Genomic DNA, 27885 nt, shown 5'->3' with positions numbered 1-27885 from the left:
TGTGTGGCTGGGAGACCACAAAGGAACAGACCAGGCTTGAAAAGGAAACTTTATTGAGTTTGGTTTGCAGATATAAGCACTCCTCAAACACAAGAACAAACTCTTACCAGGCCACAGCCCATCAAATCCAAGACTCAATAAAATGCAGAAACCAGCACTGTGCTGTCCTGGGGAGGCCAGTGCTGACTATTGACAGTAAATCTGTTTTTTGGCTGCTCTCACAGCCATAGTCCAATTCTTTAGCTCCATCAGCCAAAGCCAGCACAGTGGATGTGACATCAGCTCTGGACATGGACCCTGTACCACTGCCCAGCAGCACATGTGGCAGCAGAAGTGTGTGACTAAAGCAAGGACTTCAGTGTGGCAGGTGACCACCACTTCCAGCTCTGCTCACAGACCCAGGCCCACTGCTCACTTCTCCATGAGGGACTCCAGCTGCTCCTGCAGGGATGCCATCTGGGAAGAGAGAGTGAGATGTTACAGTAAGGCACATCTGGGACCCCAGGCAGCCCCAGCCCACTTCTTTAGTTTCATTTTCAGCAATGACTTCCCAGCCTGACAGCAGGAACAGGTGAGTCAAGGGAAAAAGAGCAACTTGGAAGATGCAGTTGTGATGGAAGAGGCTAAAAATGGCAGATCACTGCCACTCCAACCAGTCTGGCCTTGTACCTATGGACCCCCAGGATGAAACATCCCAGACCTCTTTTCTAATGACTTCTCCTCTACTAGGAGGAGAAGATTCTTGTACATCTTCTACCCACAGCAGTGGCTGCTCTCCCTGTGTGCTGCCTGGAGCTGTGCTTGGGCTCCTCTGGGACAGAACTGGCACTGCCCACAGGGATGTGAGAGTGAGAACCTCCTGCCTTGGCACCAGGCTGGAACAGAGCTGCCCAGGCAGGAAATCTGCCACAACCCTATAGCCACTGCCTTCCCTGTACAGGGGTGCTAACAGGTTTGTGTGCTGTGTTCCACCCCAGACAGCAATCCTGGCAGCTCTGTATTGCTGACTGGGCATGGCTTGGCTGCTCCAGAGGGAAGGCTGCAGTCAACCCTACTCCTTGTATCTCCTTCTGCCTTGGGAAGCTCCAAGCACTACTGATGAGGTATAACCCCACCTGAGGTACAGATACAACCCCACCAGAGCTGTAACCTGGAGTTCACAGCAGCTGCTGTGCTGGAAGACTCAGGGAACTCTGTCAGACCAAGCCTGGAGCAGTGTTGTGCCCCAGTACCTCCCACTCCACTGTGGGAGTTTCCTCACCTGCTGCTTCTCTCGCTCTTCTTGCTGCTTGAACTCATCCAGCACGGCCTGGAGACGGGTCTGCAGACACAAACATGGACACCAGAGCTAGCAGTGTGCTCTCAGCAGAATGGGTGCTGCTGCCACACGTCACATGGTGCAGTGACAACCACCCCCTTGTCTCCTCCAGTTTCACAGATTATTTTGCCTCCACAGGGAAATGCTGGAGTGTGTACAGCCACACCACAGCTATTTTTAACCCAGCAGGCAGAGGCTCCTGGCTTCTCCAAATCAGCCTGCTGGATCTAATGGCCAGCCAGTGTTAAGCAGGTCTGAAGAGACCCCAGGAGAGCTCTCACCTTGAGGGCAAGGTTCTCCACTTTCATGATGAGATCTTCCTGGCGCTTCCTCCTGTCTTGAGTTTCCTGGAGTTTACTTTTCAGGTTGTCAATCTGTTTCTGGATGCCCATGGCTGGAAGGGAGAGTGAGCTCAGACCCAGAGCAGCAGCAGAGCTGGGAAGCACAGCCTGCCTGGCACCCCAACAATTCTGCCATGCTCTGCTGGCCACTCACCGATCTGGTTGGACCCCTCATTCTCCTGCTGCTGCCCATCAGACTCATTCAGCTTGTCCTGCAGCTGCCTCTCCAAGTCCTCCTCAGTGTCCATGATGTTCAGATCTTCATCATCATGATGATCCCTCTCATCTTCATCCTCACTGCTGCTGCTGATATCATTAAATATCTCCCGCAGTTCATCGTGTTCTAGTTGGGGGCAAAAGAGTTAAAACACAGCTGATGAGCTGCCAGTGCCCTTTGCCTGCCAGGGATCACAGCTAGAAATAAAACAGCCTTCCCCACTGCACCTGAGGAGCCATGGCCTTGCTTATGCCCCGACATCCCTGGGGAGGAGATGTCCAGGCTGGTGAGTGAACCATGGTTGTCCACTTCTTTTGTTTCATCTTCAGCAATGACTTCCCAGCCTGACAGCAGGAACAGGTGAGTCAAGGGAAAAAGAGGAACTTGGAAGATGCAGTTGTGATGGAAGAGGCTAAAAATGGCAGATCACTGCCACTCCAACCAGTCTGGCCTTGTACCTATGGATCCCCAGGATGAAACATCCCAGACCTCTTTTCTAATGACTTCTCTACTATTTCAGTTTCTTCTCACTACAACAGCACAGTCCACCAGAAAGGTCACCCTGAGGAAACAATAAACTTTGAACAAGGCAAAGATGAAGCTCCAAAACTTCAGCGCCTCTTGTGTGTTGATGTCCCAGTGTCCCACACCATGCAAAGCTCAACTTGCTCATTCCAGACCCCCCAGGTCACACACATGTCCTTGTCCTACTCCTGAGCTTTTTTCCCACTGAAAGGATACGGACACTGACAGCCTCAGCATCAGTGCTCAGGAGACGTTTCACCTCTTTTTCCACATCAGGAGACTCAATATACTGGGCCAGAGAGGGGAAAGAGAACAGAGACACTGTTAAATGCCTTGTGCATGCTGCTGCTGCTGGCCAACTAAAAGGCTCCACCTCTGGAGAGAGCACTGTTTCAAGGTTTTCTTATCTTTCTGCTCAGAGTTTGCTCATATTTAACTGGGAAGTAATTTATGCACTCCCCAAAAACAATCCATCTTTTCTGTACCTTAGTAGGTTGAGTGCTCTCACTTTTCTGTTTATACTATGTATTTCATAAGACTTTCTGTGTCTATGCAGAAAGTCCTTGAGGTGTTGACGGTCAACTCAACTGAACTCAAGTGAACTCAAATCCTTCCCATCCCACTCAAAAGAAAGCTTCATTTTTCACTTTTAAATTAGTCGTCAGGAATTTTACTGCAGCGATATCAAATCTCTCCTGTGGGCTACAAGAATGTCTCAAGTAATTTGCTTCCCAAATGTCATGCAAAATCACACTCAACCCTGTTCCCAGAAACTGCAAAGGAGAGAAGAACAAGTCTTCCCAGCCTCAGGGTGCTGCATCTCCCCAACACCTTGCCTGGCTTGTGCATATGCACAGAGACAGTCTCTGAGCTCCATCTGTTGTCACTCCCCCAGCTGAAGTGACACTGGTACTATTTGAGGAAGGGAATGGGCCGTGCAGAAAGAGAAGATTTAAGCTGGGAAAGCAGGAATGAGTGAAGCCTCATTTCCATGTGAGTCTTTCTTTCTTTCTTCTCTATGAGCAGGAAGAGATGTGGTGTGGCAAGGCAGCCACAGGAATGAGGTCCAGCAGTGCTCTACACAGAGGACTTTCCCCTCAGGAGCATCTTGGAAAATGCAGAGGAAGCACCCAAAGAAGCGTTTAAATCTACTATCCTACCCTCACCCTCATCTCAGGCAAGGAAAAGTGAACAAATGTTAGAAAACACATGACTTCTGGACCAATCACAGTTACAGCTCTAATGTCCCTGCCCTCCTAGCCCTTGGGTATTTCACCTGCATCTGGGTGAGAAGCAACTCACCTTCTTCTTAGCTGTCTTCCGGAACCGCCGCTTCCGTACATTTTTCAGGGGAAGGGTGACTGTGACAGAGGAAACACATTTTATGTGTCAGGCAGATGGCCCAGTGAGAGAAGCACGTGTCAGAAGGGAGAAAATCCCTTCTGCAACAGAGACAGCCATGGAAAGGAGCAGCAGCACTGCCAGTACCTGGCAGCTGTGAGCACCCAGCTCAGATGTGAGGTACTGGGGTGGAGGGGCTTGGCACAGCCTCTACTCACTGCCATGGTTCCATATGAATTTCTTCTCTCTGTCCTTGTCCTTCTTCTTGTTTGCCTTGGGGTCAGTGGTCACTGTTTGCTCTTCCAAAGGTGGGTACAGATCACCATCCACAGTGCAAACAAGCATCTGGAATCCCCACATGAGCACAAGGATGTGAAGGAACAGTGACTGCCCACTGCACGTTGTCAACCAAGGGGATTCAGAGGCACAGGGTGTGGAAAACACAGCTGCACCCCCAGCTCAGTTGGACACAGCAGCAGTTAAGCTGTCACAAGGGCAATCACATTTCACACTTCAGGAATGAGGTTTCTAAAGACCAAGTGGAATGGGGAATTTTAAACTGCTAATGCTGTGAGATACAGGAATTGGGCATGTTACAATGGGTGTCCAGTTGCCAAAGTGTACAGGGGTTTTCCTGGAGGGGGAGCAATGACTTAAGCTGTTGGTGCAGGCAAGAAGGACAGCTCATACCTGGCAAATATCTGCTGTCTTGTAGAAGGTTTTCTTGTCAATGGTTTTTAAGCTCTCGATGATGCAGGGCAGATCCACCAGCTTGGCTGCCAGTGGCACCCGGTCCACACGGACAATCCCATGGCGCCCGTCCGCTGGGGAGAACCAGGGGCAGGTCAGTGCTGTGCCTCAACAGCCACCCTGGGAAATACAGCCCTGGGCAGCAGGAACTTCACAGGACAGCACGTGCAGGTGGCACAGCTTCAGCTGTGGGCAGGCAGAGGTGCCCAGAGCAGATGCTCACCATGCCCTGGTGCTGCTCACTCACCGTGCAGCTCAATGGTGAGCCTGTCCTTCAGGTTGACATTCCCAGACTGGACTGCTCGCCGCACAGTCGAGGCATATTCCTGAGAAGGGAATTCTTCAGGAGCTGGTGTGCTTCCTCCAAGAGTTACTGAATGCTTCTGCCCAACCTACCCAGCTTTAAACACCTGCCATCCACATGCTGGACAGCAATTGCGAGACCCAGGTGAATTGCACCTTCCCCCCAACAGCATGTTAACGTGGCTCTGCTATTCCCAGTGCTCTCCATACCCCTGGCTGTGACAGTGGTGTGAGTTTCCTGACAGAGACACCTGCCAGAGCTCCACAGGACTGTGGGCACTTAAGAGCTCCCCTCACTAAGCCCTTGTGGTCCCAGCAGGACACAGTGTCATGGAATCCCAGAATAACTGGGGGTGGAAGAAGAGATCACCCAGTCCAACCCCCCTGCCAAGGCAGGGTCACCTGAAGCAGGTGATACAGACACATCCAGGTGGGTTTGGGATGTCTCCAGAGAGGGAGATTCCACAGCCTCCCTACCCAGCTGTTTAATTGCCCTGCCACTCTCAATGGAAAGTTCTTCCTTTGGTGAGGTGGAACTTGTGTTTTAGCTTATGATCCTGTCGCTGGGCACCAAAAAAAGTCTCAGCTTTACACACATAACAAACAGCAACGAGGGCACGTATCGCCACTGCAACTAAAGAACCAAAACCTTTTACTGAAAGGTCCTCCCAAACCCTCTGGGTAGTAGTCTCTGAGCCTCCTGCACCGAGCGGCAGGAGCACCCCTCTGGGGAAGGCCGTGGACAACCCGTTCAAAAGGATGGGAAGGGGCTCCCCAGGCCCCAAAGCACCCAGGCGCCTGCTTCCCCACCCCAGAGCCGCAGCTTCCCCACCGCCTGTCACCGCCGGGGCAGCCGGTGCCGGCCGGCCAGCCGGGCTCAGCCCGGGGTAGCGTGAGGAGCCGGGACGGACCGAGCTCTTACCGGGGGCAGCCGCAGCACGAACTGGCTCTCGAGCTCGTGCGGAGCATCGTCCTTGCCCTTGCTCATCCCGCCTCCTCCAGCTCCGCCACAAACACAAACACGCGGTCACGGCGCCCAGGGAAGGCTCCTGCACGGAGAGCGCAGTCCCCAGCCCAGGCCGGCTGCCCGAGCCGCCGCAGCCCCGCTCCCGGCCCGGCCCGGTCCCGCCCCGCGGAAGCCGAGCCCGGCGCGCCGCCCCTTCCGCTCCGGCCCCGCTCCGGCCCCGCTCCGGTGCCGCTGGCCATGGGCGCCGGGTTCGGCGCGGGGCTGGGGCTGGCCCTGGCCTCCAGCGCCTTCATCGGCAGCAGCTTCGTCCTGAAGAAGAAGGGGCTGCTCCGGCTGTGCGGCCGCGCCCGAGCAGGTACGGCCGCTCCCGGGGCGCTGCCCCCTCTGGGTTCCCCGAGGGTCGTGACCAGAGTTTTGTTTGGTTTCATCTGAAGTTTCTCGTTTGTTTCCTTTGCACTCAGGGCAAGGAGGGCACGCGTACCTGCGAGAGTGGCTTTGGTGGGCAGGGCTGCTGTGCAGTAAGTACCGCGCTCAGACTGTGTCACCACACTTATCATGGGATCACGGAATGGTTTCGGGTGGTGGAGACCTTAAAGATCATCTCGTTCCACACCCCTCCCGTAGGAACACCCACTATTCCAGGCTGCTCCAAGCCCTAAGGTCCAACCTGGCCTTGAACACTTCCCGGGATGGGGCAGCCGCAGCTTCTCTGGGCACCCTGTGCCAGGGCTTCACCACTTTCAAAGGGAACAATTCCTGGTATCTTATCTAAACCTACTCTCCTTCAGTTTCAACCCATTCCCCCTTATCCTGTCACTACATGCCCTCGTAAAAAGTCTCTCTCTTTCTTGTAGGCTCCTTTTGTGTACTGGAGGGCCACAATTAGGTCACTCCAGAGCCCTCCCTTTTACGAGTGTGGCTGTTTCCAGTCACTTCCATGTTTTGTTACTACCATTTTAGTCTGATTGCTTGAGTTTTATCCAAGTTTCTGATTATGATGTTGATCTCATTGTAATTAAACTATTCTAAAGTCTCGTGCATGACCAAGTTTCTGTGCTAAGCAGGAGCTGAGGAGCTGCTTTAGCTGGATTAAGTGCTTCTGAAGTGGCCTGCCCTGAGGATGTAGTGATAATGGCACATGCAGTGCCATGTACAGCAATTTCAGCAGCTTTACTTTACACTTTTCTATGTTAAGAACCAACTCTAACTGATTTACCCTTTAAAAAGCTGTTCCAGGAAGAGGACAGACACCTTTCAGCTTTGAGGAGGTTATGGAAATACTTTGCTGTGGTTGCTGCTCACTGTAGAGGCACATGTGACAAGGGCTCACTGTGCATAACACTGAGCCTTCTCTTCCCAAGAGAAGGTGCTGGTGCTGTTCTTCCCTGCTTGCTCAACATACCTCAGAGAAACAGCATGCTCAGGAGGAAGCTGAGGCTTTTCTGACTACACTCAAACCTGTATTATAGTGATTTGCTCCCACTTCGATGCTCACAGGAGTTTCTCTTGCAGTGGGAGTTGGAGAAGCTGCAAATTTCGCCGCCTATGCCTTTGCCCCTGCAACACTGGTAACTCCACTGGGTGCTCTGAGTGTCCTTGTTAGGTAAGCAGCCTCAGAAACAGCCTCACTTCACCTACCAACCCTTAGTGATGAAAGCAGTTGCTCTGCTCTCTTCCCTCAGGTATCCATTTCTTGTCCTAACTGGTTTTGGATTTTTTTTTTTCTTTTTCAGTGCAGTTCTGTCTTCCATCTTCCTGAATGAGCAGCTGAATGTTCACGGGAAGATTGGCTGCATCCTGAGTATCCTGGGCTCCACTGTGATGGTGATCCATGCCCCACAGGAAGAAGAGGTTTCCAGCCTGGAGTCAATGGCAGAGAAGCTGAAAGATCCAGGTACTAAAATAAAAGGATTTCTGTTGACTTCAGGCTAGTGACAGTGGAAGGTGGGATACAACTTGGAGAGATTGGAAAAGACTGAACTAAATGGTAATTGAGCTGTTTATTGTTCTGCACACCCTACTGGAATTGCTACTAGCTACCAAGTGGGCTGGTTTTTTTACTGTCTGTGATGTGTAGATGCAAAAATTGAGAAGCAGGGAAATGAGGTGCAGCTGTCAGCAGAAGAGATTGGCCTGTGGCAGTGCCAGGAGTTGCAGAGGGAATTCCTGTACATAAGGGTGGTAGTGATGTGGCTGAGAGAAGACAGAGGAGGAAATTCAGGCAGAAGAACTCAAGGCAAAAGAATTCAAGGAGTTGTGCCCAAGATCAGGTAGTCCTGGTATTTACCTCAGAGGTTGAATCAAATTGCAAGGATATGATGTAGGCAATAGCACAAATGGCAGAATAAGCCAAAAGAGATGGAGGAAGGCAGCATAAGGAGAGGAGCAAAGCAGAGTAACAGGCAGATGTTGCTGCTCATTAGAGGGAGCACTGGCAGGGCATTCCTGTGATGTGGCACTTTCCTTTTTATCCCACCAGCCTGCAGAGTTCAGCCACGGCTTCCCAAGCCTTCTGTCACCTTCCTGGGCCTCCTGCTAGACTGGTCAGAAGTCCCCCAGCTCTGTTAGTGCTGTGGAGCCTGGTTGTGCCCCTGCCACTCCCAGCAGACTGTATGCCCAGCAGCCTGACTTGTGATCACACTGTAATGAGCTGTTGTTGTCTCTGCAGCTTTACTCAGGCTTTCCAACCCTGTTCCCCTCAGATGGAGGCCAGAAAGGCTGATGGGGCAGTTACCTGCCTGTCCTCCATCTCTCCTTGCTGTTCAGTCATATCTGTCACTGGTGCTGCTGTGTTCTGATGGGAGTTCTTGAATTCTTCTTTCCCCAAGGATTCATTGTATTTGCTGTGTGTGTCCTGGTGAGCTCCCTTCTGCTCATCTTTGTGGCTGGACCCCGTTATGGACAGAGCAACGTCCTGGTTTATGTTTTGGTCTGCTCTGCCATCGGCTCGCTGTCTGTATCCTGTGTTAAAGGCCTGGGGATTGCCCTGAAGGAATTGTTCTCTGGGAAGCCAGTCCTGAAGGAACCCCTGGGCTGGGTGCTCCTGGTGTGCCTGGTGATCTGCATCAGCATCCAGATCAACTATCTGAACAAAGCCCTGGACATTTTCAACACCTCTGTGGTCACACCCATTTACTACGTGCTGTTTACCACAGCAGTCATGACGTGCTCTGCCATCCTCTTCAAGGAGTGGCAGCACCTGGTGCTGGACAACATCATCGGCTCCATCAGCGGCTTCCTCACCATCGTGTCGGGCATCTTCCTCCTGCACGCCTTCAGGGACATGCCCTTCACCCCCAGCCTCCTGCCCCTCTTCCTGCAGCCAGCCAGGGCAGACCCACACCCTCCCTGGAGCACTGCAGACAGACATCAGTCCTGCCAGCACCAGCCTCTGCTGCCCTCCGAGGACAAGGACTCTCAGAGTGCAGAAGAGGAGAAGTGAAAGCAGGTGAGGAAGCATCTGAACTGCTGTTTTCCTGCTCCCCCTGCCAAGGCTGAACGTGCTGCTGCAGGAGCTGTGAGTGACCCTCTGCCTGCCCCAGGCACCACCACACTGAGAGGAGGCTGACAGGGCCAGCAGCCTCCTGTGGTACAGACAGGAGCCCTGGGAAGTGCCCCATGCCTGGCATCCTGTGCTTCTTCACTCTTCTTTTATGTGAAGAAATGATTTTCCCTCATCAGGACTCAGAGCTCAGCTGTGCAGAGAGAGGCCTGCAGCACTAACACAGTGCTAACCCTGACTCCATGGCAGGTCACACATCTGGGGAGGCTCACACTGTTTTTTAAGCCCAGAATTAACAGTTACAGAATGATCTAACATGGTGCTAAGGTTGAACAGAGAGAAGATGGATGTCTGGCTTTAAAGGTGACATTCAGAGAGTATTAATGCAAAAATTCCTCTGTCAAGTACTTGGTTTTGCTCACTCTGCTAGAATTTATTTACAGATTCACATCCAAAAACAGAATACAGCCCAAACTGGGAAACTTCAGTGGTGCTGCCACATACTGCTGTGGCTCTTACAGAGGGACCAACCTCTTTGTGCAACATCTGCTGTGCAGGTTGATGAAGCTTCCTGTGTTCTATTAAAAACTGACCTGTTCAGTTTCCAAGTGCTGAGTGATACATTTATACCAAGAGCTGGGTAAACACTGGAAGGCATGGAGGATCACAGGGGTTGGAAGAACTCTGTGAGTGCTCCAGAGAAACTCAAGTTAGGACAGGAGAGGGAATCACCTACTCTGGGAACCTAGTCCTTAGCTATTGAGGTAAGTTTATGACAGCTGTGTTCTCACTGACATGGGTTTACATCTGCACAGCTGCTGAACACATCCTGAGTTTGTTCCCAGGAAGGCTGCTGGCTACAAGCCACCCACGTTGGGAGCTCACACGCTCTGTCCAGCAGCTCCTGCTGGTTGTGTGCAAAACTGCTTTACCAGGCTCCTGTGTAGAGCTCCAAGCCACTGTCAGGGTCACTCCAGGCTTCCCAGAGCCCTGCAGCATATGAGCACTGCTGAAATGCTGCTGCCTTCCCAGAGAGCTGATCAGTAGTTGGTTGTTTTTCCAGTTTGAAGCTCCTGTTTGTGTCCTGGGGGCAGAGGTCCAGAAAACACACCCACAGGCCTCCTGCCAGTGACCTCCACAGGTGAAGGTGCACGAGGTTATAAAGCAGCTGGTTAGTTATTCCCTGCATTTAGTCTCTCTAAAGAAACTACTCTCCAGGACAGCAGGAGCTGTTAACCTTTTGGGGAAGAAGAGGAAAGGCCACAGCCTCTCCCAGAAACAAATTTGATTCATGAGACCAAATTAATTGAGCAACAAATCAGAATTCAGAAAAGGCCTTCTAGCCAGAAGACAGTTATGTCTCCTTCCTACTAATTTTGCCATAAATAGGGTAACTGGGAAGGAGGGGGAGTGACAAGAAGGCCAGACTTTTCATTCTCAGTAGTGATCTATCTGAAAAAAGGAGAATCTCATATTAAAAATTGACCCAGTTAATATTTATTACATTTACCCAGGGAAAGCAGTTAATGGAGCAAGTCAGCATCGACAGAGTTGTGCTGCAGTGTGAAAATTGGTCACTTGGCCATATGAACGATTCACCTATGGAAGCCTGGAAGTATTTTCCAGCAGTGGCACTGCCTGGGATGATCACTGTTCCCAACACGCTCTTCTTACTCAGGGTGCCTGTCCCAGCCATGGTGCCCGGGCCGGGTGAGGATGTGCCCAGGAGAGCTGCTTTGTGCAGCACTGTTTAAGGCGGGCTGGCCTCACCCAGAGCCGAGCTTCCCATCAGCGCTGGGAGCATCCGTGGAACGAGCATCAGCACCCTCTGCTCAGCCGAGGGGGCACGTTCCAAACGCTCCCGGGTCCTGGCACAAAGGTGGCCGCTGGCCCGCAGGGCCGGGAGCAGCACATCACCCCGACGTGCAGCGTCCGTGTGTCTGTTGTGGGCTCTCATCTGGCTGCGACTTCCCCGAGACTGGCATTTAATCAAATCCTACCCCCCCGAGCTGGTCCTGGCTCCTTGGGGCAGCGGAGTGACCAGGAGTGGGCATGGGCGAGGGCCTGGCCTGGCGGGGGCTGGGTCCGGCTCAGTCGGACAGGCTCTCCGAGAAGGCCGACTTGGATTTCTGCGTCTGCTCCAGCCGGTTCAGGATGAACTGGCTCGTGTCGATGAAGCGCTCCACGCAGTTCACGAAGCACGTCTCAGCCCGGCTGTCCAGCTTGGGGCCCGGCTTGTCCATGCACTTCTCCTGCACACAGCGGGGTCCCGTTGGTCCCGGCGGCACCGCAGCCCGACCGGGGCCGTGCCTCCGGACACCTCCCGCCCTCGGACACGCTCCCGCCACCTCGGGACCCCGATCCTCTCGGGACCCTCACGCCAGCTCGGGCGCACCCAGCCGCTCCCCACGCGTGGCTCTGCCCGCCCCGGAGAGCCGCCCCTCCCGCTCTGTGCTCACCGGAGCTGGGGCTGCTCCCACGGCGGCTCCATTTTGTCCCCATCAGCCTCCTCCCCCCGGGGACAAAGGTCTGCGCGGCCTCCCAGCCCGCCTCGCCCCACCATCGCCACCGGGTCACCAGAGCCGCCGGCCCTGCCCGCCGCCCGTACCCAGCAGAGCTCGGTCATCTGGTGCACCAGCTGCTGGAAGCGCTGCTTCTGCGTCTCCACCTCGATGAAGCGCTGGAGCTGGGGGTCGGCCCCGCCCAGCCCGGCGGCGGACGGCGGGTCCATGGTGCTCCCGGTGTCCCCCCGGTCCCTCCCGGTGCCGCCGCGCCGCGACCTTCACGTGCCGCCGGTGCCGCGCCCGCCCCTTCCGCCCGCGCCGCGCCTGCGCGCCCGCCCGCCGCGCGCCCCCTGCCGGCGGGGCGGAGCGGCCGCAACGGGGAGGCCTTGGAACCGTTTTATTGTCCGGGAACGGAGCGGAGCGGGAGCGTCCAGGGGTGTGATGGAGCTCCGGGGCGGTAATGGAGCTCCTAGGGATGTGATGGAGCTCCAGGGATGCGATGGAGCTCTGAGCATGTGATGGAACTCCAGGGATGCGATGGAGCTCCAAGGCGCTGATGGAGTTCTGGGGATGCGATGGAGTTCTGGGGTGGTGATGGAGCTCCAGGGGTGTGATGGAGTTCTGAGCATGTGATGGAGCTCCAAGGCGCTGATGGAGTTCTGGGGATGTGATGGAGTTCTGGGGATGTGATGGAGTTCTGGGGTGGTGATGGAGCTCTGAGCATATGATGGAGCTCCAGGGATGTGATGAAGCTCTGAGCACGTGATGGAGCTCTAAGGCACTGATGGAGTTCTAGGAATGTGATGGAATTCTGGGGTGGTGTTGGAGCTCTGAGCATGTGATGGAGCTCTGAGCACGTGATGGAGCTGTGGGCGCAGCTGTGGGGGTCCCCCAGGCTCCTGCACACCCGTGTCCATGAGGACTGTGCCAGCCGGTGTGCGGGGGTGTCCCGCGGGGCAGTGGCAGCGCTGGGCAGGGTCAGGGCCAGTGCCCACGGTCAGCACTCCTCGTCAGCCATATCCAGGATGCTGCTCAGCAGCACGGTGAAGGTGGGGCGCTCCTCAGGCTTCTGTGGGGCGAGAGGGGAGCCTGGCTGGAGCCTGTGTCTGCCCCAGCCACACCCTGGGGAGCCCCGCCAGGGTGGCTGGAGGTGTCACCAGGGGTGGAAGGCACTCACCTCGTGCCAGCAGCTGTACATGATGGCATAGACCCGCTCCGAGGCCGCCTGCGGCCGGTACAGGCGCAGGCCTTGGATGACGTGCTCGGTTGTCTCGCTGTTGTTAAACCTCTCGTAAGGCATCTTTCCCAGGGAGTAAACTTCCCACATCAGGACGCCTGTTGGAGGGAACAGCACGGAGAGCTCATGGCATTGGAGCACCTGTGCCTGCACCTGGTTTGCAGAGGAGTTCCCAACCTCCAAATCAGCAATGCTGTGCTCTTACCAAAGGACCAGACGTCAGATTTGCTGCTGAACTTGCTGTACAGCAGCACTTCGGGAGGAGACCACCGCACTGGGAACTTGGACCCCATGGAACTTGTGTACTCATCATCCAGCACGTACCTGCAGCAAGAAAATGGATCAGGGTGCCTCACCTGGATCTCACATTTCCCTCCTCCACACAACCGAGCAAGCTTGAAAGGAATGGGCAGCTCAGAATGAGCAGAGGCTGCAGCTCTGCATGGGTTTCAGCAGTAAGTGCGTGTTAGCCAGGATTGCAGAAGAGATTTGCTGACATGGAAGCACAGCAAAAAGGGGATGTGGAGAGAAAGCTGCAGCCAGGAGACTTGAGGGTGGGAAAGAAGATACAGAGAGAGGGGGGAAAGGGCCAGGGAAAGTAAGAAAGGGATGGTGGAAAGTGGAGAGGCAGAAGGTTGAGCCAAGCAGATGAAATGGGAAGACAATGGTAAAGCAGAGCTGGAGGGTGGTGGGGACAAAGACCAAAGTGTAGAATTGATGGAAGGAGGAGATGGGGTACTGAGACAGGAATGTGACGCAGACACATCTACCAGACCTGGAAAGACCAAAATCTGACACTTTCACAATTCCTTGGTCATTCACCAGACAGTTTCGAGCAGCCTGTGAATGGAGAGGTGGAGGCAGTTACTTCTACCTGCTCTTGTCTCTCCCATCCCCCTGTAGCAGGTGAACTTCATCTCATCCCCACCTACCAAATACTTCTCCACACTTTATCCTGCAAGTTCACCTGGACTGGGGCAAGCTAGAAAGCCCTCAGCAGAGAGCAACTGAGGCCTCCAAGCATCCTATTTATCTATGTAGGTGTGACTTCCCCAGTGGGATTTTGCCTGAACAAAGCAGCCAGAGCCCTACCAGGTCTCTGTGCAGGAACTGCTTGGATTCCAGGTACTCCATAGCTTCACAGACATCCTTGCACATCTCCAGCAGCTGGGCGGGCTGGAAGCGCTGCCGTGTTTCCCTCAGGAAGTTCAGGAGGCAGCCATTGGCCATGTACTCGGTGATGATGAAGATGGGACGCTGCTTAGTGCAGACCCCATAGAGCTGCACCAGCTTCTCGTGAGACAGGTTCCTGTGTTGGGGACAAAGGCAATTCTGAGCATCTAGAAAGCCAGGGAGCAAAGGAAGTGAATAAGGAGAGTTTGGGAAGGGAAGGTGCTTCTGGTCCAGCTGACAATGGAAAACCTCACCGAGGAATCAGGACAAAATCAGTGGGATCTTGGATGCATTTTGCAGAGTATGGGACTGCCCAAGACTGTCCCTCCACACCTCCCATCCTGGCAAGGAGCATCCAGCACTGCCCTGCCTGGTGCTCACCACTTACATCATGACTTTGGCTTCATCAATGAACTCGTCCTCTGACATGGAACCCTCCCTGATCATCTTGATGGCAACGTTGTACTGGCCTCTCCATTTTCCATATTTCACCACTCCAAACTGCCCTGTCCCCAGTTCCTTCAGGAAGGTCAGATCCTTGGGGTCAATCTCCCATGAGCCTAGGACAAGAGTGTGAGTGTAATGTGGGTACAGGTGACCTCCCTGCACGGTGCTCCCAGTCAGCCAATCTAGCAAGCCCAAGAAAAGCTCACAAGCATTTGCTGCCTGAAAAATCATCCACAAAATCCACACAATCTGAGACCTGTAACTCCAGGGAATGGGAGCAAGGTAGCTTGTGGAGTCTTTTGGTCAATACTGTCACCAGAGGGCAGTTGGGAAGTGGTTCCTGGGAAGGCTATGAGCCATGGGACAGCCAGGATCCCAGCCTGGGAAGGCTGCTGCCAGCAGAAACAAACCCTTTAACCAGGGAACCATGAGGTAGCCCAGGCTGTGGCTTACCATAGCCAAGGCCAGCTGTGGAAGGAGCACTTTTCTTGTGCTGAGACACAGGGTACTTCAGTCTGGATATGAGCCCTGAAACACAGCAGCAGAGATTGCCACATTCCAGCAGGGAACACAACTCCTGCCTTTGGCACAGGAAGGTGGGGATGCCATGGTGCCAGCAGAGCAAACACTGCTGGCTTCACTGTGTCTCTAGAACTCTGACCTGCAGAGTTGTGCTGGTGGTAGGTGATGAGCTCTGGGATGCTGTTGAAGAGGTGTTTTTCTGCCAGGTAATACTGATTCTGGGGGGTGCAGCAGACGACATAGTGGCGGATTGTGCCTTGGGGGTCTCTGGAGAGGGAGAACAGGAGGTCAGTGCTGTGGGGAGGAGAGGCAGAGGGTGAGGGGTGCCTGGAGGGGCCCTCTGAGGGAGAAACAAGCTGTTCTTAGAGGCACTTACGCAGAGGACTTGGCATAGACGGAGACAGTGTATTTCCCTGTCTTGCTGGTGGAATCTCGGACAATGAAGCCTCCTTCCTTACCCTAAAACAGAAAGGGGAAAGGGCACTGGGTGTTTGTGGGGACTGTGTGTGACTTGAAAAACTTGAAGTGAGTGAAGATCACAGCATGGCTGGAAAGGATGCAGTGAGTCAGAGGAATCCTATTTCCAGTCCCTGCATGGGAGGAAACCTCCTGAAGTGGCTGCCTGGAGGAACTCACACTGGGATAGGGAAGGTTCCTGGGGCAACACTCCTCTCCCAGAAAAGCCAGGGTTGGTCCCATGCTGGACACAATGTGAGAACAGCCCATGGAGGGCTGGGGTAGAACAGACCCAGCCTTGGGAGGCAACACTTACCTCCTGTTTCAGCAGTTGCTCTGCTTGGCTCCGAGTGATATTCTTTGAGTACCACCTGGAACAGGGACACAGCCATCAGGGAGATCTCCACAGCCACCTCTGTTCCCAGCCCAGGCTGACACTGGCCCAGCCAGGACAGGCAGTGCAGAGAGCAGGGCAGGGATGGCTGCCAGGGGCTGGAGGCTGTCAGAGGATGTGGAAGAGGGAGAATGACCCAGCCAGGCTGGGCTCACGGGCTGTGTAGGGGAACAACCAAATGGAAAATGTCTCCAACCAAGTGCAACTCGCCAGGTGCCTGTGCCCTCTCTTACTCAAAGATCTCCAGGGAATTTCTGGTTTCAGTGACGTAGTTGCTGGGGATGTATCCTTCCCTCCTGCAGAGAAAAGGGCTGGTCACACTCTGATGGAGGAGGCTAAGGGGAAAGGATATTCCTGTCTCAGGAGGCTGAGTAGAAATGGGCTCAAAAACTTTGGTGCAAACCCATCTGGGGAGGGCTGACACCACAGCTGGTTGGAGCCTCCTCCCCCTCCTCCCCTGGGCAGCCCACAGGTAGGCAGGCAGCCTGTCCTCACCCTCGGGGTGCCCAGGGGGTGTGTTTGCCCACAAGTGCCTGAGCACCAGGGCAGGGCAGCGCTGCAGAGCTGTGGCCATGGGCAGTGGGAGCTCTCACCCGTTCTTGTCAAGGGCTTTCCACCAGGGCAGGTGGCTCGCCTCCAGGATGAAGTACTCCTCGCCCTTGTGCAGCTGCAGGTCCTGGGCATTCATGGGCTCGTAGTTGTAGAGGGCCACCACCTTCTTCATCTCCCCTGCTGTGCTGGGGGCTGGCTCAGGAGGCAGAGGCTTCATCACCATCTTCCCACAGGGAGAGGGAGAGCGTGGGACACGGTCAGGCTGGCACATACGCCACGTGAGACCCTTCCCAGGCCTGGGAGGGCAGTGGTCTCAGGCAAGGTCAGTGCAGTGTTTGTCTCAGCTCCCACGTGTATCTCTACCAGAACACCTATTTCCTCTTCCTGAACACTTTATCAAAATATTTTTCCCCATCTCCACAAAAAGGTAAGTGTTTTCTCTTTACCTTTTGGCTTAACCTGTGACTCCTCCAGCCTACATCAGGGATTTAATCTCTCTGGGAAACCTCAGGGTTGAGATCATTTGATTTCCCTATAGGCCTTTGGGCTCCATCCCCTGCTTCAAGCTCCCTCTCCCTTAGGTACCATCTTGACCTCCCTCCCCAGAGCAAAGTCCTGGCATGTACATCTCTGAGCAGTCATTGAACATATTGGCTTTTGCCAGGGAGATCTTTTCTCCAACACTTTGGAGCAAACCCTGACATTGGCCTTACCTGGTCCTCCTCAGGAGTTGGGGGAAGGGGCTTCTTTGTCTTGCGATGTGACCGCCCAACTTTTAAACCTTCAGAACAGAGGAGGGGCCAAGGTGAGAAAAGATCCCTGGCTCTGTGCTGAGGTAGTCCCCAGGGCAGAGGGAGGGTGCCTGGTGTCTTACTGCCATTCCTGCTCTCCAGAATCTGGCAGCCCATGGCGTTCTTGGCTGTCTGGGAGCAGCACAGGTACTGCCCGTCGATCCAGAAGCAGGGGTGGTACTTCTGGACCAGGTCGCTGTTGTACCGAATCACTGTGGCAGAGGAGGGAGGATGTCTGTGAGCCAGGGCTGTGTCCCCAGCCTGCTGCAAGAGCTCTCTGCTCCCTCAATGCAAGTGGTCAGCTGCATTAAATCATTTCCTCTCAGCTGTGCTGCAGTCCCCTGAGCCCTGATGTTCAGGTTTTCCCCAGCTTACCACTCTTGTTTCAGTGCTGAGGCTATGCAATCCCTGTGCCACAGAGAAGGACCATGCTTGGCTCTCAGATTTGATTTAAGCTTTTAAGCAGCTCTGCAAAGGGGCATGAGCATGCTTGGAGCCAGTCACAGAAGGACCTGGCTGTTCTGCCAGCCAAAATATCCAATTACCCCCAGGCTGCTCTGGCCCATGGTTCACAGCTCTTTTGAGCCCTTTTTTTCCAGAAGTGGGGTGGGAAGCCTGTGCCTGGCTTTTCCATGGGAAGAGGAGGGCACTGCCACCACCCTGTGCCCACTCAGAAACTTCCCTGGCAGGGAGAATATTCCCTTGCCAGTCAGGCTGACCAGCTTCCTCATTCTTCTCCCCAAGTTAGAGGGACAACTGGATGTGCCTCAACACTGCTGACAGCCTAGGGCTGGCCCAGCAGCTGCACAGGGTGCAGAGAGCCTGTTCTCTGGTGGAGTAAGAGGAGGACATCCTGTCAGCAAAAAGGCAGCATTTTCTCTCCCTTCCCTGTGGATTCTACACTGGCTTGAGCTGCCAGAGCAACCCTCCTCCCTCAGCAGGGAAGTGGGGAGAGGACTGGCTGCTCTGCTGGGGCTCTTGTGAGATAACCGACTTCCCCGTTATCAGCCTGCCCCTCTTCCGCCTCACTCGAGCCAACTTCCCCGTGTCAACTCAAGCAGCTAATCCCACCCTGCCAGCACAAAGCCACAGAAACACACACACACATGTGCCAGGAGGCACATACAGGCAGCTCCAGCAGATTTTGGGTGGTTGAAGCCCCTTGGCACAGTGCTGCTGCAACACACTCCCAGCTCGAGGAGGGAGCACCCACCCAGCTCTGAGCATTAGCACTGAGCAAGGCTCAGGGTGGTTTGGGGAAGATACTCCCTGGCTCCCAGGAGGCTTGTGGTCCATGTTTCCTAAAGCACTGGGCACCCAACCCTCACGTGCCAAGGCAGCACAGCTATATGGCCACATCTGCTATTTCCTCTTGACCTCAACTATTTCTGAGCCTGCTTGAGCTGCTTTGGAGCAGGTTTGTGAGAAGGCAAGGACCTCAGCCGTGGTGCTGCAGAGGGTGACAGCATCCACCGGCCCCGGGCAGGAGCAGCTCGCTCTTCCTCAGACATGGGACAGGTAACCATGAGCCAGCCAGCCCTGGGAGGCTGCACTGTGGGTCAGGCACAGGCACAGCTGTGCCCGTGCTGGTTCCCAAGGGAGCTGCAGAGCCGCCGCACTCACCGCTCTTCAGCTGATGGATCCAGCGCTTGCGCAGCTCCTCCGTCGGGGAGAAGATGTAGAGGGGCCCCTCGTCATAGACCACCTGCAGGAACATTCACCTCAGCACCGCGGGCAGGGCTCTCAGGCAGGCACGGGCGGAGCCGAGCCTTGTGGCCACCCCGAGCCCGCCCTGCCGGCGTCTGCTGGCCCCGCACGGTGCTCGCGGGACCGTGACAAAGAGGTTAAAAATAAGCCCCCTCCCCCGAGACTTTCCACTTCCTTCTCTGACTTTCGGTGTGCCTGGGTGCCAGCAAGGCAGGCAGCTGGGCTGGGGGCTGAGTGTGCAGCCAGCATCCCTCCAGCATCAGCCAGGGGACTGAAAGGGGCAGGACAGAGCTCAGAAGCAGGTTTCCATCTTAAACAGAGCTGGCTCGGGGCTCAAAGAGGCTCACCTGGCTGTCCCATGCAGTGTGGACAGCAGCAGAATGTCTCCAAGCAGCTGAGTGACACCTGGCACCGGGGCAGTGATGCCATGTTTGACCCCAGGCCCCTGTGGGGTCCTCCCCTCAGGACCTGCCACCATGCAGAGTGGACCAGCAAAGAGGGTGCGGTGAAAACTCACCTGGAAGGGGTAGGGGAACCGTTCGATGATTGAGATCTGCTCCATGTTGTTGTAATCCTCCCCTTTCCTCTGGAAGAGAGAGGCAGAGATGGATGCTGGCATCCTGTTGCTCAGCTGCTGGCATCTCCTCTGAAGCAGGCCCACAGCTTTTGGCATCCCCTTGCTCTGCATCAAGCTATACCCCTAGTATGGTGTGTCCCCCACTGCCACCACCCCAGGGACCCTCCTCACCGGGACCTGTCGCTCAGGGGGAGGGTTGTTTTCAGGTGCCACTGTCTCCACACAGGTGATCTTCTCGATGTCCACAGAGCCCTTCTTACTGCCCCGGCGCTGCAAGAGACAGTCTTGGTTCAAATGGTCACCAAGTGGAGACCTGGAGAGACTCAAACCAGCCCCTCTCCCTTGTCCAGCCACCCCCTGGGCTATGTCCTGGCAAGGGACAGCTGGTGACCCCTGGACACTGGCACAGCCCCTGTGGCTGCAGACTCACCCCCCGCTCAAAGTCATACTCGTAGTAGGACAGCTTGCTCTCTGTCAGCAGGAACAGGCGTTTCTTGAAGTTGAGGGGAGATGTTTTCTTCTTCTGCTGCGAGCGCTTCAAGAAGATGCTCTCCAGGATGACACTGGCCATGTCAGCCCCTGGTGTCCCCCGTGCTGTGCTCACCAGCTTGCTGTGGGCGAGACAATGCTGACACGGCGTTTGCTCAGCCCAAAACCTGCTGGACCTCACTCAGTGCACCCTCCCCCTTGCCCCAAGGGCAGACAGGGGGTGCTGGGACCCACACAGCGGGGGGAAGCAGCCCCAGAGGGGTGAGGGCAGGTCAGCGTGGGTTGTTTGTGATGTGACCTCTCCCACACCAGCCTGCAGACCAAGCCACCACCCGGATGGCTCCTTCTCCTGCTGAAGAGGCCCCCAGGATATGCAAGATGGACAGAGAGCTGGGGAAAGAGAGAAACGGGGGAAGCTTGGAGCCCCGGGGAGGAGCGCGGGGCCAGCTGTGACACCCCGCAGGAGCTCCTCCCCTCGGGCTCTGTGCATGTGAGCCTGTGTGGGCTGTTTCCTCCTGCCCCACTGCAGCCTCTCCGTGCTGGGGACGTGCTGACTTGGCAGCGTGCAAGAGCTGGTCACGGGAGACCAGTCCCTAAAAAGCTGTGGGTAGGGCCTGGCCCTGAAAAGTCACAGTGCTGCCAAGAGCACGGAGTAGCCCCAAAGCCATCCTTCCCCTGTGTGTCCACGGAGCCTGCAGGAGTGCAGGGATGGAGCTCACCTCCCCTTCCTCCGCTCTGAGCAGCACTTGTCAGTGGCCAGGCTTGAAGGGCTGCCTCCAGCCAGCAGGCAGAGGGGTTAAATCCTCCCCCAGGCATCAGCAAAGCTCCCCTCAGCCTCTCCAGGGAAGGGCAGTGCAGGAAAGGGCTCATGAAAGCCCTGCATCCCACTGCTGCCCAGCCTTTAGGGACTAGAAATTGCCTTGGCCCATCTCTTGGAGCAGCCCATCCCTCCATGCTGTGCCCAGGAACTGTGACTCCCAGTATCCCCCAGAGCCACGTGGCTGGAGCTGTGGGCTGTGACCAGCACCTGACTGGAGTCTGGGAGCTGATGAGTGAGTTGTGTGCAGCCCCTGCTGAGCTGTGAGCCCCTGGAGCCCAGCTCCTGTCTCCTGCCTGACCACCCTACAGTCCCTGCTTCCCCTTCACCCTCACCTTGTTCCCCTTTTTCCTCCTATAAGCATAGCTTTGGAAAGTAACCTGGGAGAAGCTTTCTCCCCTGCTCCCTACAGCCCATCTCCTCAGGGGGAGGCTCAGAGGTGGACCAGAGACAGGGGTTCAGCTCCCCATTCCCCAGCTGAGTATTCCATCCACTCTCCCCTCACAGGAGATGGGCATTGGCTCACTCACAACACGGTCAGGTGGGGAACAAAGATGCCAGGACCCAGTCCCACACACTGTGCCTCTCTCTAGGGCAAGCCCCAGCTTGGGGACAAGAAGCAGAGGTGTCCTCCCATCTGCTGGCAATGCACAGACCCTCCCAGCACAGCCCCTGCGGCTGCAGTACTGACCCTGCCCCACAGTCCCCAGAGAGGCTGGGGACAAGCAGGATTCCCTCTCCCAGGCTTCCCTCTTCCCTCCTTGTGACTCTTATGGCTCAGACCTTTCCAGCTTGTTTGGGTGGTCAGAAAAAGCCCAACTTAAAAAATTAGTCATCAGAGTCTTTTGGAAAAAACAGCAGTGTGCTGACTGAGGCCTCAGGAGGAGGGATCTGGGGTCCCTGCAGGTGGCTGGTGTGGCCCCCCTGACCCCCAGACTGCTGGCAGGGTGGTGGATGAGCCCAGAGTGACCCCAGAACCACTCTGTAGCCCTGTGCCTCATCTTCCCTCCTTATCAAGTGTGGCTGCTGATCCTGTGTGCCAAGAGCAGGAGGGCTCCCACTGCCCTCCCTGGCACGGACACAGGGCTGAGCAGAGGGGCCCTGGGCTCCAGCCCATCTGAGCTGCAGTGCCAGCTCCCTGGAGCTTTACCTGGAGTCACAGCAGCGGGGTCATGGCCAGCAGTGCCAGGCAGGTGGGACACGTCCTCACTGCGTCCTCTGGATGGAACTGCCAGAGAGGAAAGGACAAGGAGTGTCTCAGAGGGCTGTTGTGCCCCTTCATGGCACAGCCTCCCTGTCCCCAGCACTGCCATCAGACCCGCTGTGTCCCTGTGGGTGCCTCACAGGGCTCAGCCCCGCAGCCAGCACTGCTGTGCTGTGACAGCAGTGATGAGTGGGTGTGTGGGAGCATGTCCTGTGTCCCCCCCTCCAGCCAGTGTGACTTCCTGCCATGCTCACACCTCTGCCCAGCGTGCTCTGAGACCACCACCAGGCCTGGCACACGCTGCTGGCCTCATGCCACTGCACACTGTGTCCCACCATGGTCCCGCAGCCACCCCTCCTGCACAGGCAAGCTCTGATGTGGGGCTGGCAGGGACCTGGGGACAAGAGGGAAGGGTGACAGAGTGACAAACTTCACACCCTCATGTTAACTTCACAGCCCTCATATTTCAGATTCAGCCCTGAGGGTGTCAAAAACCATGGGTGGGAAGGACAGAGGGGGAAACCTACATGGGAGAGACTCATGAGCAAAGCCAGAGCTGCACACCAGCAGTGCCCACTGCGGAAAGCACAGGTGAGGAATGGCCAGAGACACTGGCAGAGCCCCAGCCCTGCTCTTGGCAGCCCTGGCAGCCTCACACCACTGTGACTGCCTGCTCCAGCCCAGCCTGCAGCCCCTGGCACCTCCTCCACCTCTCTGCACCCCACAGCCCCGGCCAGGTGACAGGGTCAGACGCCACCTGCTTGGAACTGCTCATCCTGTGGGACCAGGCAGAGCCCTGCCCTCCCTGCTGGGCTCACCCGCCCGGTGTGCGCTGTGCCCAGCACGGCTCCCCTGCCCTCACGGAGCCCAGCAGAGGTGTGAGGCCACCAGCACAGCCGCATGGAGCCTCCCGCCACCCCGGCTGTCCCTCAGCTACATCAGCAGGGCCCATCAGTGCCCAGGAGCCCCGGGGCAGCGCTGCCCGGCCATGGCTCGGGGTCCCTCACTCACCGCCCGTCCCGCCACCGCTCCGGCCCGCCGGGCCCGCCGCGCCCACCCGGCCGCTCGGGGTGCCTGTGGCGGCAGGGACCCGCAGAGACGGCAGGGTGCGCAGGGAGGAAGGACGGGGCCGGCCAACCCCACCCTTTCAGTTCCCCTTTGTTCGTTTTGTGACTCAAAGGCAGCGTTTGTGTTTCCTCCTGCAGGCAGCTGGGCCATGGCCGTGGGGGCGCCAGGCCGGGAGCCTGCCCCGGGCTCTGGGCAGCGCTGGCTGTTGGATGAGTTGGCTGACGAGCCCTATGTTGCCCCAAAATGGGTTCTTCCACCCAATGGAGCTGATCCCCACACAGAACCGAGGTATTTTTATTTAGAGTTCTGTGTGGAAAGAGGTTTTGTGGCAAATTCACAAAGCCAGCAGAGTGACTATCAAAAGTTTTTACTGTTTATATGTTTTAGCAAATGAAAACATTAATCTCCATTGGCTAGAGATTACATCATTCATTAGTATTCTATCTCGTAATGTTAAATGATTCCCTCAATTCCTTTATTGATTAGGCCACATGTTCAGTCTTCATTTGGGTCAGTGGGTTTCTTGGGTCAGTGGTCCGTGAGTTGGTGTTGTGATCTGGAATCTCTCTTATCCACTCAGAGCTGATTCAGCACAGTTGTTGAGTTTGCTTTGCTAGTTACATCCTTGTCTTGAGAGTTCTGACAATCATTATTGTGCTCCTAAATTCTGCATTCTTTGTAATGGTAAATCCTTCTTCCCAAGCCTTGTTAACTTCCACCCAGTCTGAGATCTCTGAAACATGTCAAGCCCTAAACCTTAACAAGGAACTCTATTGACACACGGTTTGTCTTTCAAGCACCTGGATGTCACCTGCACCCCGCAGACCCCGCAGTTCCCCACCCTCACACTCCCGTCCCACACCCATCCTCCCGCCCATGGCTGCTTTCCTCCCGCCGCCAGGGGGCGCCGTGCCCCGCGCGCCCTTGCCAGCTCCTCTCTATGGTCCCCAGCTCCCATTCACTTCCGCTTCCGCTCAGCGCCTCCTCTCCGGGCCGCCGCCGCCAAAATGGTGAGTGCCGGGGCTGGGCCGGGCTCCATCCGCCGCCATCCACCCCGCGGCTGCGCCGGGCCGGGCTCCCTCCGCTGCAATGAGTGCGTGCTGGGCGGCCAGGCCGGCGCGGGGGCTTCTCCATCCCCGGATGGCAGCACAGGGTCCCGAGGGAAGGGGAAGGGCGGGAGCGGGGCCTTCGGAGCGGGATGTGGCGTATGCGCAGCGGCCGTGACCAGCTTCTCTCCTTCTCCTCCAGGTGAACGTGCCGAAAACTCGCCGGACCTACTGCAAGAAATGCGGGAAGCACCAGCCGCACAAGGTCACGCAGTACAAGAAGGGGAAGGACTCGCTCTACGCGCAGGGTGAGCCCGGGCTCGCTCCGGGCCCAGGGGAGCTGCGTGCGGCCCGGGTGTGGTGTGCCCTGCACGGGTGGTGTACATTAGGAGCATTTGTATGGCTGGGAAGGACAGCTTGGCCTAAAGGATGTGCTGTACAGTAAAGGGAACTATAAAAATATGAGAAAGGGAGAAGGACTAAGGACGTGTCAGCCCAAAGCAGTTTCGAATGGTTGCCGTATAGAAATGTTTAACTAATTAAGGAATGTGCTCTGGGTGAACCTGGCTGGCTGTGGAAGCACAACTGGATCCCAGGCTGGCCAGCCGAGGGGGAGCCCTGCTGTGAGTTTAAAATGTTCTGGGTTTCTAAGTCCAGGTGAAAGTGAATCTAGTGGTATCTCTGCCCTTACTGATGTGGATTAATTATGCTAATATCACCTGAGCAGGACTGTATAAATATTTTCGGTCCTTTATGTACTGGCTTTGAGGATTTACTATGAATCACTCTTTGCACAGAACTCTGAATGAATCAAGTACCTTGACCTTGTGTGTCTGTTGGGTGCACAGTGAGGGGAAGATTCCACTTTTGGGGGCACAATAAGAGCTGTGGCACTGGTTCTGCTGGGCTGTGCAGGGATTTAGGCAGTGCCAGTTATGCCTGGAGCATCTCCTCGGTTGTTGCCTGACCAGAGCTGTTTTTCCTGCAGGAAAAAGGCGCTATGATCGGAAGCAGAGCGGATACGGGGGCCAGACAAAGCCCATCTTCCGTAAAAAGGTGAGTGAGTTTGCTCCTCAGGAGCAGGAAACTTCCCTGGCAGCCCATGCCCAGCTGAGGGAGGGTTCCTCTGTGCTCTGCTCTGGCTGTGTTTGGGCAGTGCTGTGCTGGCACTGCAGGTGTCCATCATCATCACAGAATGCCTTGGAAGGGACCATTGTGTTCCAGCCCCCTGCCATGGGCAGGGCCACCTTCCACTGTCCCAGGCTGGCCTTGGACACTGCCAGGGATGGAGCAGCCACAGCTTCTCTGGGAAACCTGTGCAAGGGCCACCCCATCCTCGCAGGGAGGAATTTCTTCCTGCTCTCTAATCTAAATCTCTGTCAGTGTGAAGCCATTTCCCACTGCCCTGTCACTCTGTGCTCTTGTAAAATCCTTCTCCTTATCCCTTGTAAGCTCCCATCAAGAACACAGCTCATCTCCTTGCTGTCCTGTCTCATGGAGGTGCTCCTCATTTGCAGGGTGACTTGGGCTGTGTTGGCAGAGCAGGTTCTCAGCTTTAGTGCTGCAGAGGAGTCGAATATTAGCAGTGAAAGGAACGTTTCCTTCACTGCTTGCCCAAGGGCTTGGCAAAGGGAAAGGAGCTGTCTGCTTGCTTGGGGTGTATTTACAGCAGGGAAGCAAACCCCAGTGGGTGGGTTTGTCACTTTGTGTGAATTATTTAGTTCTGCTCATAGAGCTGCTTGGCTCGTTGCTGGGAAGCCCTGGTGTCCTGCTGGAGGTGTACAGGAAGCTTTCCAGCAAGAAGGAAAAATGAAGCAGCGGGTTTTCAAGTTGACTTTGTGCCAGGAAGTGGGGAGACCTCACAGAAAATGCTTCTGCAAGCAGGGTACAACAAGCAGCTGCATTGCTGGCACTCTCTACCTGTACATTGCAATTCTCGTTTCTGTTTTTTCCCAGTCAGCATTGTATGGATGCTTGGCTGAGGTTTTTAGCTGGTGGTTACAGCTCTGTCCAGCTGCTACAGCAGCCTCCCAGCTTTGGATTCTTCCCTCTGCAGTCTTTCAGGTTTCATCCAACTTCTGAGTAGCTGCAGGTCTGCACTGAGCTGGTTGTGTCACTGAGAAAGTTTGCCAGTGGTGTTGCTTCCAGGGGTTTCTTTTGCCCAGTTTTCTTCTGGATTTCTCCTGAGCACTGCTGGTCTGTGCTTCCACACTGTAAAAGTGTGAGTTTCTTGCTCTGTTCAGTGGAACAGACTTCTCCAGCATGGCTGATCCCTGCAGGAACCAGCCCTGCCCCAGTGAATGCTTTTGCCTGTGCCCTTTTTTTGAAGATACCTGTCCACTCCTGTACTGATCCTTTTCAGTGGAGGGAGCCTAACTGTGTTTGTAGTCTCTCTCTATGCTTTGGGAACAAACTGAATGTTCAGGAGTGCAGGGAAGAAGCTCTCCCTGAGAGTTTGTCTGCTTGGGGATGTGTGGTTCATTGAAACACCCTGCTCCTCCTCCCAGGCCAAGACCACCAAGAAGATTGTGCTGAGGCTGGAGTGTGTGGAGCCCAACTGCAGGTCCAAGAGGATGCTGGCAATTAAGAGGTGCAAGCACTTTGAGCTGGGAGGAGACAAGAAGAGAAAGGTGAGTTTGTATTCTGTGAGTGGCTGAGAAAGGGGGGCAATACTCAGTGGTGAATAAACTCATTCTTGTCTCTTTTTTCTTACAGGGCCAGGTGATCCAGTTCTGAGTATCGTCCTGCTCATCGTTATGGACCATATTAAAGTAATTAGATTGATCCCTTGCTTTTTTAATGTGTTTTCTCTTGGGGTGGGAGCTGTGAGTACATCAACAGGGAGATGCTGCTTGCAGAACCATTTTACAGAGCAGTTTTTAACCTGGCTTTTGAAAAATCCCTGGCAGTAGCTGGGATCTCTTTACTGTGTTTCCAAGAGGTGTTCTGTAATGGGTGTCAGTGACTTCTGTGCATGAACATGCTGCAGGCTCGTTTATGAACTCCCCTGAACAGCCCCTGCACTTGGCTGTAGGCCCCTTTTTACAGACAGATGTACTGTCCTCAGGAGCAAAGGCCTTGGAGCAGCCAGTGGGTTTGATACCTGCACCATTAGGCAGGTGCCTAATTAGGTAATTAGGCAGGTGCCATTAGCTGTGGCAGCTCAGAGAGGTGAGGGACAGCTCTGTGCCTGTGGTTGCCCCTGGCACATGGTGTAACAGGCCTCAGCTGCCTTCCCCTGTGCCAACTGCTGCTGGCTCCTCTTAGCATTTTCCTTGAAGGAAGAAGGCCAAGCACAGCAGTGAAGTTTCAAATGGGCAACAAGCAGAGTGGTAGACTGTGGGGACAGCCTCCAGGACAACTTCCCCTTAGAGAGGAACATTTCTGTGAGTAGGAAGTCTGCTATTAGCAGGTGCTGGGAATGCAATGCAGAGTTCACCCTTTCAGGCAACTTCTTGTAGTGGAAATGGAGCTGGAGGATGGAGAGATGCCTCTTCACATCTTCATCATGACTGAGAGCACTCAGTTACTGAACTGTAAGGGAATCTGTGGTTTTGCTTATTAAATAGTGGGTGATGTGATGGCGTTTTCAGATTTGTGTAGGCAGTGGTGGCTTTGGCCTGTGGGGTGGACTGTA

The 27885-nt window shown here is 55.2% G+C and overlaps 5 protein-coding genes across 6 annotated transcripts; 2 read left to right on the top strand and 3 right to left on the bottom strand.

The window, feature by feature from the left end:
- Positions 1–36: 36 nt before the first annotated feature.
- TAF7L (TATA-box binding protein associated factor 7 like) lies at positions 37–5855 on the bottom strand. The gene is made up of 11 exons (XM_054641133.2): positions 5718–5855; positions 4740–4818; positions 4433–4566; positions 3961–4087; positions 3704–3762; positions 2618–2690; positions 2104–2220; positions 1814–2002; positions 1600–1712; positions 1262–1321; positions 37–456 (listed from the first exon to the last, which is right to left on the bottom strand). The coding sequence occupies exons 1-11, from the start codon at positions 5781–5783 to the stop codon at positions 412–414; spliced, it is 1062 nt and encodes a 353-aa protein (XP_054497108.1). The 5' UTR covers positions 5784–5855; the 3' UTR covers positions 37–411.
- Positions 5856–5917: 62 nt separating this feature from the next.
- Positions 5918–9872, top strand: LOC129125637 (magnesium transporter NIPA2-like). 2 transcript variants are annotated; one of them, XM_077185906.1, is made up of 5 exons: positions 5918–6117; positions 6197–6280; positions 7275–7365; positions 7496–7656; positions 8591–9872. In XM_077185906.1, exons 1-5 carry the CDS (start codon positions 6000–6002, stop codon positions 9202–9204), a joined length of 1068 nt encoding a protein of 355 aa, XP_077042021.1. In that variant the 5' UTR covers positions 5918–5999; the 3' UTR covers positions 9205–9872. The 2 variants fall into 2 exon arrangements, with proteins under 2 accessions (XP_077042021.1, XP_054497110.2); XM_054641135.2 differs by having other exon boundaries at positions 5948–6117; positions 6224–6280.
- An 866-nt stretch (positions 9873–10738) lies between these two features.
- Positions 10739–12087, bottom strand: TIMM8A (translocase of inner mitochondrial membrane 8A). The gene is made up of 2 exons (XM_054641137.2): positions 11873–12087; positions 10739–11516 (listed from the first exon to the last, which is right to left on the bottom strand). Exons 1-2 carry the CDS (start codon positions 11993–11995, stop codon positions 11355–11357), a joined length of 285 nt encoding a protein of 94 aa, XP_054497112.1. The 5' UTR covers positions 11996–12087; the 3' UTR covers positions 10739–11354.
- A 14-nt stretch (positions 12088–12101) lies between these two features.
- Positions 12102–23234, bottom strand: BTK (Bruton tyrosine kinase). The gene is made up of 19 exons (XM_077185904.1): positions 23146–23234; positions 20055–20235; positions 19796–19894; positions 19565–19633; positions 18964–19045; positions 17424–17552; positions 17263–17330; positions 16591–16772; positions 16231–16293; positions 15920–15974; positions 15524–15606; positions 15287–15414; positions 15079–15153; positions 14567–14738; positions 14098–14314; positions 13781–13845; positions 13211–13329; positions 12946–13103; positions 12102–12837 (listed from the first exon to the last, which is right to left on the bottom strand). Exons 2-19 carry the CDS (start codon positions 20193–20195, stop codon positions 12766–12768), a joined length of 1977 nt encoding a protein of 658 aa, XP_077042019.1. The 5' UTR covers positions 20196–20235; positions 23146–23234; the 3' UTR covers positions 12102–12765.
- An 860-nt stretch (positions 23235–24094) lies between these two features.
- RPL36A (ribosomal protein L36a) lies at positions 24095–27032 on the top strand. The gene is made up of 5 exons (XM_054641456.2): positions 24095–24212; positions 24451–24556; positions 25237–25304; positions 26756–26878; positions 26964–27032. Exons 1-5 carry the CDS (start codon positions 24210–24212, stop codon positions 26982–26984), a joined length of 321 nt encoding a protein of 106 aa, XP_054497431.1. The 5' UTR covers positions 24095–24209; the 3' UTR covers positions 26985–27032.
- Positions 27033–27885: the final 853 nt, after the last annotated feature.

Source organism: Agelaius phoeniceus, chromosome 14 (assembly GCF_051311805.1).
Source record: "Agelaius phoeniceus isolate bAgePho1 chromosome 14, bAgePho1.hap1, whole genome shotgun sequence".
In the NCBI taxonomy this organism is placed as follows: Eukaryota; Metazoa; Chordata; class Aves; order Passeriformes; family Icteridae; genus Agelaius; species Agelaius phoeniceus.
This window is presented reverse-complemented; position numbering and strand designations above follow the sequence as displayed.

Excerpts from the sequence above, each read along its gene's own strand:
- TIMM8A (XM_054641137.2), bottom strand. The coding sequence starts at position 11,995 with ATGGACCCGCCGTCCGCCGCCGGGCTGGGCGGGGCCGACCCCCAGCTC. Across the intron at positions 11,517-11,872 it reads AGATGACCGAGCTCTGCTGG|GAGAAGTGCATGGACAAGCC; the intron begins GTACGGGCGGCG and ends CGCTGTGTGCAG.
- LOC129125637 (XM_077185906.1), top strand. The coding sequence starts at position 6,000 with ATGGGCGCCGGGTTCGGCGCGGGGCTGGGGCTGGCCCTGGCCTCCAGC. Across the intron at positions 7,366-7,495 it reads GCTCTGAGTGTCCTTGTTAG|TGCAGTTCTGTCTTCCATCT; the intron begins GTAAGCAGCCTC and ends TTTCTTTTTCAG. Across the intron at positions 7,657-8,590 it reads AGAGAAGCTGAAAGATCCAG|GATTCATTGTATTTGCTGTG; the intron begins GTACTAAAATAA and ends TCTTTCCCCAAG.
- TAF7L (XM_054641133.2), bottom strand. The coding sequence starts at position 5,783 with ATGAGCAAGGGCAAGGACGATGCTCCGCACGAGCTCGAGAGCCAGTTC. Across the intron at positions 4,567-4,739 it reads GCTCACCATTGAGCTGCACG|CGGACGGGCGCCATGGGATT; the intron begins GTGAGTGAGCAG and ends GGTTCTCCCCAG. Across the intron at positions 4,088-4,432 it reads AGACAGCAGATATTTGCCAG|ATGCTTGTTTGCACTGTGGA; the intron begins GTATGAGCTGTC and ends TGGGGATTCCAG.
- BTK (XM_077185904.1), bottom strand. The coding sequence starts at position 20,195 with ATGGCCAGTGTCATCCTGGAGAGCATCTTCTTGAAGCGCTCGCAGCAG. Across the intron at positions 15,415-15,523 it reads GTCTATGCCAAGTCCTCTGC|AGACCCCCAAGGCACAATCC; the intron begins GTAAGTGCCTCT and ends CTCCCTCTCCAG. Across the intron at positions 13,846-14,097 it reads AGTTCCTGCACAGAGACCTG|GCTGCTCGAAACTGTCTGGT; the intron begins GTAGGGCTCTGG and ends CTCCATTCACAG.
- RPL36A (XM_054641456.2), top strand. Across the intron at positions 25,305-26,755 it reads AGCCCATCTTCCGTAAAAAG|GCCAAGACCACCAAGAAGAT; the intron begins GTGAGTGAGTTT and ends TCCTCCTCCCAG. Across the intron at positions 26,879-26,963 it reads GAGGAGACAAGAAGAGAAAG|GGCCAGGTGATCCAGTTCTG; the intron begins GTGAGTTTGTAT and ends TTTTTCTTACAG.